Genomic DNA, 11,346 nt, shown 5'->3' with positions numbered 1-11,346 from the left:
CTTCACTCTCTGTGGAACCGTCATTAGTAATCAAGGTCTCGACAGAATCCTGTCTGGCGAGGGGGAAGCATATTGGAAGCACAAGAAACATACACTCGCCAAAGAAAAATATTTAACACATGACGTTTCGAGACCCGTACGGGTCCCTTGTTCGCAATAAGGATGGGCGGAATGGGCCGGTACTTATAAGCGGACTTGACTGCACAGTGAGTGGGCGTAGATATCGGGGAGATTCCCTCTCGTCCTGTTGATAGCATTCTTGGTCGTCTGTATGTAAAATGATTCGAGAAGTAATCGTGAAGATAAAGGTTTCTTCGTGTCCAAGATTGTGGCGTTCTCCCAGTCAATGGAGTGCTGCATCATTTGGGCATGCTCTGCAAGTGCGTTGGAGGAAGTGTGACCTTTCTTGACGTCATTCTTGTGTTCCCTTATTCTTCTTTTAAAATCGCCTGACTCGCCAATGTATGATGCATCGCAATCCTTGCATGGGATCTTGTATACAACTCCGGGGTAACATGTGCGCTCTAGGCGGTCCTTCACGTGACACAGCTGCTGATTCAGCTTGCTGGACGGTACGTGCGCAATTCGAACGCCGTATTTGGCAAATATTCGCGCCAGAGCCTCACTTGTACCCCGGGAGTACGGGACAGTCGCGCGTTTCTGTTGCCCAACAAACTGGGGCTGAGCAGGTTCCTTACAGCGGCGTTCTTGATTGTTTAGCATCTGACGGGGGTAGCCATTATTTTCAAGGTCGACGCGAACTTTCTGCTGCTCGGAAGAGAGAAGGCCAGGACTAGAACATAGACGACCAGCTTGCTTGAACAGAGCGGACACGACGGAGCGTTTGTGGCCTATGGGATGGGCAGATTTAAAATCGAGGTACTTGCCGGTATGTGTGGGCTTTCGGTATATGGTAGTGGCGAGCCCATCGGGAGTGCGGAGAACGAGAACATCGAGAAAAGCAATACTTCCGGCGGCTCCTTCTTCCATTGTGAACTGAACTGTTGGTTGAAAAGAGTGGAGGTGGTCCAGAAAAGGTTTGGCATCCTTGCGCTGAATTACGCAGAAGCAATCGTCCACATATCGTAAAAACAGTTTCGGACGAGTATGAAACGATTGTAGGGCCGAACTTTCAATACACTCTAGCGCGAGGTTGGCACAGGTTACGGAAACAGATGCACCCATGGCCGTACCAAACACCTGCTTGTAATATAAGTTGCTGAACACAAAATATGTGTTCTGAAGACAGAAGCTTAAGAGGCGGCACAGATCAACTGCTCCAAAAGGCGTACGGGATGGAAGTGATGGGTCTTCTTCCAGTGCCCTTTCACAGCATTCAACAGCGAAGTTTACTGGAACGCATGTGAACATCGATTTCACATCGAACGAGACCATGGTGTCTTCGTTGTCAACCGCCACGGCCTTGAGTTTAGCAACGAAATCAGCGGAATCTTTCACGTATGTCGGCGTACGTCCAACAAGAGGTCCAATAACCTGGTGCAGATACTTGGATAGGCTTTACAATGGGGAACGCGTGAAGTCAACTATCGGCCTGAGTGGTATGTCCGGTTTATGAATTTTAGGTAAGCCGTAAATAGCGGGTGCTGAGCTGTGTCACGTGAAGGACCGCCTAGAGCGCACATGTTACCCCGGCGTTGTATACAAGATCCCATGCAAGGATTGCGATGCATCATACATTGGCGAGTCAGGCGATTTTAAAAGAAGAATAAGGGAACACAAGAAAGACGTCAAGAAAGGTCGCACTTCCCCCAACGCACTTGCAGAGCATGCCCAAATGATGCAGCACTCCATTGACTGGGAGAACGCCACAATCTTGGACACGAAGAAACCTTTATCTTCACGATTACTTATCGAATAATTTTACATACAGACAACCAAAAATGCTATCAACAGGACGAAAGGGAATCTCCCCGATATCTACGCCCACTCACTGTGCAGTCAAGTCCGCTTATATGTAGCGGCCCATTCCGCCCATCCTCATTGTGAACAAGGGACCCGTACGGGTCTCGAAACGTCATGTGTTAAATATTTTTCTTTGGCGAGTGTATGTTTCTTGTGCTTCCGTCATAAGTAACCAATGCGAAGGGCGCATACATAATGTGCTAGCGCATCTACGTCGCACTTAGTTTTAATGAAGTAAATCGGGTGTTAATTTTTTCTGATCGCTCCAGTCTTAACTCTAGTGGTTATGGCGCACGCACGCACGCACAAACACTCGCACGCACAGGCTTGTGCTTGGTACACTGCAGAGCAATGCGCTGTCAACCCAAAGCAATAGACAGTTCACAATCCTAGCACAGTGAACAGAATGAAAGAATGAAAATACAATCAACATAATTCACATTCTTTGAACAACTAATAGCCCATTAGTAAAGTACGTGCAAAGTAAAAGGCAAATTTCTGGCGAATGAACGCTATGTAAAGTGCGAGAACAATAATGTAAATTACAAGAAAACTCAGCAAACATTGTCGCCGCGATACCCTATCTGAGCTTTCAATGCAGATTTTGCAGCATTGATAAAATCTTAAGAAAGCGCATCTGCTGGCAGTTCTTTAAAACAGTGAGGGATGTAACACTGTCGGGTCCTTTTGACATTGTTAGTGTAAACCCTCGGAACTTGATAACGCGGTATGTATCGAAGTGAGTCTTGTTTATTTTGGTGTTTAAATTGGTTGTAGAAAAATAGTTTCCAAAAACTACCATCTGCAAGTGCAAGTCAAGGAGAGGATAATTCCTGCTCTAATCATTCTGATGGTGGTGTCGGATTTCTCGTGACCAGGTCGATACAATACTTTAGTTGACATTCTGCACAATAATTTGTCAACGTTCATGACCATAAAAGGCACACATGACCCATATACTGGAATACCGTACCTATAAGGACGGGTTCTCCCAGATATCTATATACAGTCTAAAGACACCTCCTTTGCTATAACCAAGCCTCATTATGATCCAGTTCCAGTGCCGCGTACGATGCACCATTTTTCACTGTATGCTTGTTGACTATGTGGAGCAGGGGAGTCTTTCTCTATAGGACTCATCTACTATCTGCATGCTTGTTGACTATGTTCTCAGCCAAACTTTTCGAAAGCCTGTGTCATGTTCTATATTTTTTTTAGTGCGAAGCCACTATTCCGATGGGTCAACCCAGAGCAAGATCTTACGGTGTTTGTACGCTTGCGGTGTTTATGGGCTTGTCGTAGGTAAAAGTAATAGAAAAAATAAATTAAATAAATATACAAGACTGGAAGTTGAACCCGCGGCGGCGCAAACATATCAGCTTCGCAGGCCGCTGCGCGCAAGCACTAACCTAACTGCAACACACTCTCGCGCTGTGCATTGCGCATCGTATTCACTAACACTGCTGCGAAACTAATATTAGTTCTTTGAGCTATGTGGTGGTAGTGACAGGGGGATGTGCGCTACATTGCATTGGCGTGGACAACGCTGTGGCAGAAACACGGCGCTGGAGCATAGGCCGCCGGCGTACATTAGGCGAATTGGCATTGACGATGACAAAGATGAAGACGAGCATAACTGGCTGCTGGGTCAGTGGACACCTCAAGCACGCTTTCAGGTACGTGGCGGTGGTGTCCGCCTGCGAAAAAACTCTGCTTTCGCGCAATATTTTGTGCTGAGCAATGCTAAACCGCCGGCGGATTTTCGTAGAGGACAAATCCTCTCGTACGTGGAAAGGTCGGTCAGCGGTCTGAGGCTTCCCTCGTTTCACTTGTTCAAGGTAGTGGTCTGTTTTGATTGTTATTTAAGGAGACTTTATCTAACACGCAAATCATTTCCAGAGGCTGCTATGTGAACGCTAATTTCTTAGGGTAAATTGCTCAAGATCCTCACACTTCGACTGCAGTTGGTGAGGAGGAAAACCAGCGCCTTTTATTTTCCTTGGCAAAGAAAAAAAAAAGAACATCCTTCTTCTTCAGTCGTTCGTAGTGTGCGAGAAGGTCAACATTTACGTTTCCTTCCTCCTTAGCCGGCGACATATGACGCTCTGTTATTACTCCAGTGCCGTGTTTTCGCCGTTCTTCTGGGATGGCCAGCGCGGTCGCCTCGAGAACCGTGGTTCTCCCAGAAGCGAGAGGCACTGGCAAAAAAAAAAAAAATGGCCGGCAGGAGTGGTCTCGGTCGCAATCTCTCGCACGCAGCCTTCCTCGCTTGCGTTCGTATATACGGGCGCCACTTACTCGGCATGCTGGACCACCGTGCGTTTCCTAATTAACCCGGCTGGGGTGAAAAGCACGGCCCGCGGAAGTGTGGCCGAAGGGGGGGGGGGGGGGGGGGGGGGACGCTGTGAGACACGGCGAATATGCGGGGAAAGCGACGCACGCTGGCCAAGAGCAGCGCAGTGGGGCTTCACAGCGGGCCGCTCTCTCGGGAGGGGAAGACGGGAGCTGACTCGAGAGCTCTGGGCGGGGAAGCCAATGAAAAGGGGCTCGAAATCGCGTTAGGAAGGAGGTGATGAGTCAGTGCGTGGCAGTAAAGGGAGGGGCAGGCATTAAGAGCGGACGGCAGGAAACGAATGCGGGGCTGCGTGCTGTGAGGAAGAAGGTGTCCACCCACTGTGGTTGGATAGGAAGCGCTCTTTTGTGCGTAGTTAATAGGCTGCAGCCGCGAGTCTTCGTTCTTGCTCCTGATGCGGGGGAAGCTCGGGAGAAATCCGTTCCAGCGGCCGAGAAATGCGGGCAGACATCATTCTCGCGGAATGGTGCGCGCCGAGTTCGCTCAGAGCGGGGCCAAACTCGGCGCAGTGCAGTTTATGAAGGGAGGCTGCGATTTCTGCGTTCTTTTTTTTTCACTCGCCTCGTTTCGTCTGGGTGCGTTTGGTATCGGGACGAGAAATAAATCCAGCGTTTCTGCCACAAAGCATTGCAACATGAGCTAACGTGCGTTTGTGGCGTCCCCCGGCGTGCTGATTTAAAATTTATGAGTGTCATCTGTTATTTATTATGCGGTTGTTAAGAATTATGGCGACACTACTGTCTACTTGCGCAAGATTCCGGGACATTATCCGCTCGAACCACAAGGCGGCGGCCAGAAGTGCTGTCGTTAAGTAGACTACTCCAGCCAGCAAAACGGCGCTGCGGAAAAACTTAATTTACCGCGAGCAAAAAAAAAAAAAACGTTTGTTTACATGTACTGCGGTGAAACCCACCTCCGATAAGGCGTAATCGCTGTTTTGGTACAGGTGCGGACAAAAGTAAAGAGAGCACGCTATTTCTTTCTAACACTTTTCACGCGTTACCCAATTGAAACTGGCAGCTGTGGTATGTGTAAGCTGATGGTAGAAGCTAGTGCGTTTTTTCACGGACAAATAATGTTTTATTTTCATGTCTGATAGGGAAGGCGTGATTGCAATTAGAAGGGGGGAGCGTGCTCCGTTTACTTATGGCCACACCTGTACCACCACGAGGCTCCTCGCCTATCAGGAAGTGCGAAGCGCTGATTCGTATTAGCCAGTTTGTTTTTTTAATGTTTCTTTCTTCTCTTACCGCTTTGATCAGGACTCTCTAGCCTAATACTTCCTCTTTCAGGGTAGCTCGGGCTGTCTTCGAACCAAGATGAACTGAACCTCTTTTCAACAACTTCCCTCGATCCGCAGAACATATTTTTAGGCATGCATGGTATGCTTTTAGCTCTCGTTCTACAAATCGAGACAAACACCATCATCTCAATTTTCGCCTTCGCATAAGCTAGGATGGGGACACCACCGCCCTAGCTCATCCCAACGCGAAAACTAATACGGAAGTTATCCAAGCGTAGGAGATGACTGCCGGAAAAGAAAATTATGTGAACACTGAATCTGCCGACTTTTTGGATAGTGAGCTGGAATCGCTATAGGAATATCGTGTTGATCAAAGGGCAAGAGAGCACTTTTTTTTCGTGTAGAGTTTCTGGCTCGTGACGTAACCTTATGACTCACTATCACAACGGCGTTTCCGTACAGACACGAGCTCTTTTCCGAGCAATAAAATCAGTTGCGAGTACGCGCGTTGTCTGTCTAATCGGTCCGGTGTGCGTTTTCGTCGGTAACCATCACAGCGCGTTTCTCTGCTCAATGAACAACTAATTAGCCTCCGTTCTTGTAGGTCAGCTAGGTTGCGTTCCCTTTTTAGGTCGAAAACGACCGCGAAATATTGTTTTTTTTTTACTTATAAACGCCTCTTGGAGCGTTTTCGATGCGCATAAGGCGGTTGTGGTCGCGCGGCGTCTCTTAAACGCACACTTTTGTATGTCGATGTTGAGACACTTTCGAATGATTTTGCGAGTGGATTTGCGCACAAGGATTTAATGAAATTCCTTCGATATCCCTCTGGATGCTGCGCATACAGTTTCAAGCACCTTTTGAGAGTGCCTCATCTGAATCAGCTTAACTGGACCCGCTAGGGTGCTTCACCACATAGCAGAATGTGATAAAAATTGTCCTTTACTCCTGAAGGAGAGCAGCGTTTTGGTCAATATGCCACGCGATGAGGACGCTATGTGCTTTCTCTCACTGTGTTCGTTCTGAGGGAGTGCGATACCGTGTTTCGAAAACAAAACGGTTTTAACAATGGCCGTCGATTGAAATACACTGCCGTCCTGAGCAAGCGACCGAAAGGTGGCTGAAACTGTTGATGTCTCAGATTCCTGGGCATGGCAACACTACGGCGAAACTTTGCTTCAATCTTGTTGGCACGGGTTAGCAATGCTGCCCGTTATGGCAACGCCCTTGTGGAGACATTTCGGTACACAACCAGCTGCTTGGATTGAAACACTTTGCTTGATGCGACAACTAGCCGCCTTTATTTCGGTCAATGTTATATGGCGCTTTGTTACCTGTGGGCACAAAGGAAACAGTCGCGTAGGCAGCATCAGTCATAAAAATAACCTAGAGCTTGTCCTTATTCTTAGTCATGTTGAATGAATTAGTTACGGGCACGAAATGTTAAACACAGTTTGGTTTTGTCAGTTTTCCTTCTTAAATCGCATACGCAATGAATATCTTGGGCGGGAGTATTCTGGAGCTAAGAGGATTTTGCGTGTGTTATGCCGCCGCTAATTTAAGCTGCCAAGAAATTTAAGTGATAATGTTTAGTGCGCGGTTTCGCGAGGAAGAGTCTCGCAACTTGTTGGGCAGCTTTTTTCGCGCCCCTTTGTCTTTTTACGTGACAGTGACATCGCCAAGTTTTCCGGGTTTTTTTTTGTGTGTGTGTGTGTGTGGGGGGGGGGAGAGTCTGATCACCGCTTTCTTTTGAGCGTGACTGGTGAGTTCGTCAGAGCGACGGCATCCTCATAGCGGCGGCTTTTATTTTGCAATTCAGTGCCACACCGCTTCGGATACACATTGGCTGCCCTAAAGCCTGGTGCTGCGCAACACGAATTTATCTTTTACGAGCAAGCCGGGATGTTTACAGTAATCGTCGGTGGAATAGAGAAATCACAAGAATACGTATCTGCACCGGCGGGTAGAAAAGCCATCGTCTCCGTGGGAAGTGAGAGCGGTCAGCTCGTGTGATGCGCGAATCTCACTTGAAGCACCTTTGCAACAGTGGTACTGGGATTTAAAAGAAGGGGCGGAATGCCTCAGCAATGATTAACACTTGCGTGCAGTTCTCGGGTCTCTCGAACGATGGCGCCACGATACTGCTGTGAATGCTGTGGAGGGAGATTTAACGCGGGAGTGGAGCTCCTACGCTTTTAACGGGAATCCGCGGATGAACGCACCCGCCATCGCTATCCCTCTAGGAGCTACTGCCAGCGATGGTCCCAGATGGCTGAGGAAATAACGCAACAGTATGTGTTGTTCAGCATTTTAGTCCCATCGTAATCCACCAAAAGTCACTGAATGAATTTGGTCACATAATCACTCGGTGATGGCTGTTCCCTTTCAGGCTGTTGTCCTTATGCGCTAGTGGGTCAAATGGATTTCGCACAGCAGAGTGCGCTCTGCATACTGCGCGTATTGTCAGCCGCTGTACGACCGACGCTGTAACCTTTGGTTTGCGGTGTTTTCAGTCCAAAGCGTATACTTGCCGGTTCTGTCGTATTGCAAGTTCGGTAACTTCGGCAGATACGCGATGCAAGTTTGGCGCATTTCAATATCCGCTTCGCTTGAAGTTGTTTCAAACCGTTCGGACAACTCATGAGCGGTTATATGTCATTACGGACTCTTGCATACACAATAACAGCACGCGTACACAGTGTTTTAGTTACAGGAGCGCAATAAAGTTGATCCGTAGCTTACGCTGCTTACGTTGGCAGCAGACACGGAAAGTTTTAATATAGGTATTTTCCGTTTCGGCTTCAAAAGCAAGCGCCTATAGGTGCCACTTTCAGAGCCCGCAAAAGAAAACCACTAGTGGCTAACAGTATCCGGGTTGTGAAAAGAAACAGTTCGTGCTCGCTCTACAGCTTTTATTGTATTATATAACGTGTGTTGCATGCGATGCCACGAACTGAATTTTTCTTTTTTTTTTTACTGGCAATATCTCATGTGGTGCGATCATTCGAGCCCTGCCAGCGCACCAATTCCCAGCTTGCCCTTGCCATGTCAACATAATGACGCCTCTGGTTTTGCTTATCGGGACGTCCGAAACGCTAAACAACTGCAAGAGCAGGATAGGCTTACTGCTTAGGCTTTATGATTTGAGCAATATTAGACGCAGTGAAAAGCTGATGCACCGTTTACTGCCAATTAGCGTCAACGCAGCGACAAATGACGAGTTCGCCTTGAATGGAGCTCGCATCCAGATTTTACGGTGGATTTTTTTTTCAAGTGCGCGAGTAGATCCTCGGACATACGTATAGCCGGGCTATTATGGGAACGGTCAGACAGTGATGGCGTATGGTGAAGTACGGATAAGATCAAGCACGCCAGAATGAAACTTTCCAATATTGCCAACCCCGGCTAAGGCGTGATCACCGTCGAGGATCACATCACCTTGGCAACTTGAGCAGGGCGAATGTGTCGTGGCATCGTGTTCTAAGCGCTTTGTTGCCTTACCGACAGACTGCAAGAAGCGGTCTGCTGTGCCGGGAATTCGTCTGCATCCGCAGTGAGATTAGATGGCACCGAACGGCAACAGAAGGTGCCGCCAGAAGGGATTTCACCGAAATCCCAAGTTCTATGACACATTTTGTTAAGTGTCCATACGTAAACGCTCGAACGTAGACAATCCGACTTGCGCAAGCTTCCAAGCCTGTTTTCTTTTCTGTCACGTGTTTGCTTGCTTCTTTCTTTATTATTCCTCTAGCAGATTCAAAGCTCCACCGTTTGCCCTGCTATGATAGCCCCGAGGTAGATGTTTAGACCGTTGTGTTTCGCAAACGAAACTTCTCTCGTTAACCTGTCGGGCAGTGAGACGATTGTCCAGGGGGGCGGCAAAGTGTATGCTCTGAAAAATGTGTCATGTGTAGCCAGCGGACAATTTTTGGGTATCTTTTGGAGGAGCACGTCTTGGTTTTGTTTATTTACGCAATGCAATTCTTACATTTCTTTCATCGACAGATAAAATGGGGATCGATGAGATTTTCGCACTAAACATTGATCGCTGAGAATCATAAAATGCCCTTGTCAGCATGTTAGAGAACGGAATGCCATTACGTCACGTCTATCGGCGAAAAGCTTTTCCGTTGGTTTCTTTTGCTCGAAACAGTAGTCACTATTACAGATAAACAGCGATGAGATAGTCAGAAATTTGCATGTACGCATCGCAAAATTTAATGCCGTTATGTCAGCGTCACAAGTCGCTCCCAGCCTGGCTACTTCCACTTAATGGTACATAAACCTGTTTATACGCAATGTGCGAAGTGCAGCATGAGTTCTGACTCTTCTTAACTGTCCTGAGCACGTGATTTTTGAAGCCGGCATGCTTACTTAAACGGTACCAGGAGAACAGTGTGCACCATGTTAACTTACTGCTTGATTTATTGATTCTATTTGCAGTAGATAGCAGAGGCAATCGCCTCGTTACTGAAAAGAACTAGTAGACGTGACATGCATCGTGAAAATTATTTCCGAGTCTCTTAACGGCGCTTTCGTGCGTACCGTGTCCAGGCTGGGCCATCTACTGCTGGCGCTGCAACTCGGCCTACGACCCCAACTGCGCCGACCCATTCAACAACATCACCTCGGACCTTGTGAACTGCGACATGCGTGTCAAGGACCACCTCCCTCCGGGATCCCGAGCGCAAGTCTGCCGAAAGATCGTTCAAAAAGGTGAGTGCCGAGCGGACCTACGGAGGGAATGTCGCCGAATGCCGTAGAATGAGAATCTATTCCGAGTCTGGGTTTTAAAAGGCTTGGGGCTTACTCTTAAGATCAGGTTTTCGGGCGCTAGGATTTGGGGATGAGAGTTGGCGCGTAGGCCTGCTGCTCGCATTCCTATACGACACGAAACCGTTCAGTGCCTTGCACTCGGTTCTCTTTATTATGAGAATTTTTAGGAAATGAGCGTATCTGAAGGGATCATACCGCCGGCATGACCATAGTGGAACAGCTAGTAGGTGTCAATCTCTTAAGTTTGGTTTCTCGTGAGTGCTTTCCAATCGTAATCAGCAATCTGCTGGATACACTTGAAGAGAAAAAGAATCTGCTGTGAAGTGAAGTCACATATTTGCACTGTTTTTCATCGGTTTCTACGTGTGCCGCTGCTCTTAGTTGTTTTTCGTTTTGCATCCGAAGAACCCCGCGTGCTTATGCGTCTCTGCTTCATTAAGTTTGAAGCTGTTTAATTATCACCACGCGAGAGAAAGAGTCGACGTGGGCAACACTTTTATCCCTTCCAGTTTTTCGCGCGTACGGTCTTCGAATTTCCACCGTGTTCGCTTGTTTTGTCGAAGGTTCAACGTCGCGGCCTCAGCATACTATTTATGTGCGAGTAGTGGCGTGAGGCCGCAGTGTTCTGTTGCAAATTCTGCCCGCCGCTAAGTACATTGGACCTGGAAGTACAATCTGCGGGTTGGGATCGTATTCTGCCTCCTCAGAAATGGGTTGTTGTAAATTGCGCCATTCACCTGAAAAGTTTTCTTTTCAATTCCGTATTTATGAAGCGTCTGTGTGTGAAAGGGCAGTATAATAGCCATTGGGTTTACACAACTTCATCTGGTACAACCAACGTTTTGTGCTCATTTTAGAATTTGGTGTAATGTGTAATGTGAGCAGCTATATCAGTTTTAGCTTACATGAGCATGTAAACTAGGACAGTGTAGAAACTGCAACTCGTTGAAACTACATCTGTTGATCAAGTTTGTTGGAGCCCCGGCCATAGTGCGCGCTGTTCCGCTCACAATGGTTCACTGAATGTGCTGTGTATTGTATGGTGAATAAA

General features: G+C 47.6%; 1 protein-coding gene across 1 annotated transcript in view; it reads left to right on the top strand.

Annotated features, from left to right (window-relative positions):
- Window positions 1-11,346, top strand: part of LOC144115288 (UPAR/Ly6 domain-containing protein crok-like) — a 52,700-nt gene that overhangs the window by 26,212 nt on the left and 15,142 nt on the right. The window contains exon 2 of the mRNA XM_077649612.1: window positions 10,074-10,235. Within this exon, the coding sequence (XP_077505738.1) occupies window positions 10,074-10,235 (162 nt within the window). The remainder of the gene's footprint in view (window positions 1-10,073; window positions 10,236-11,346) is intronic.

Source organism: Amblyomma americanum, chromosome 1, assembly GCF_052857255.1.
Source record: "Amblyomma americanum isolate KBUSLIRL-KWMA chromosome 1, ASM5285725v1, whole genome shotgun sequence".
Taxonomy (NCBI): Eukaryota; Metazoa; Arthropoda; class Arachnida; order Ixodida; family Ixodidae; genus Amblyomma; species Amblyomma americanum.
Note: the sequence above shows the minus strand (reverse complement) of the source record. Positions and strands in the feature narration are given on the sequence as shown.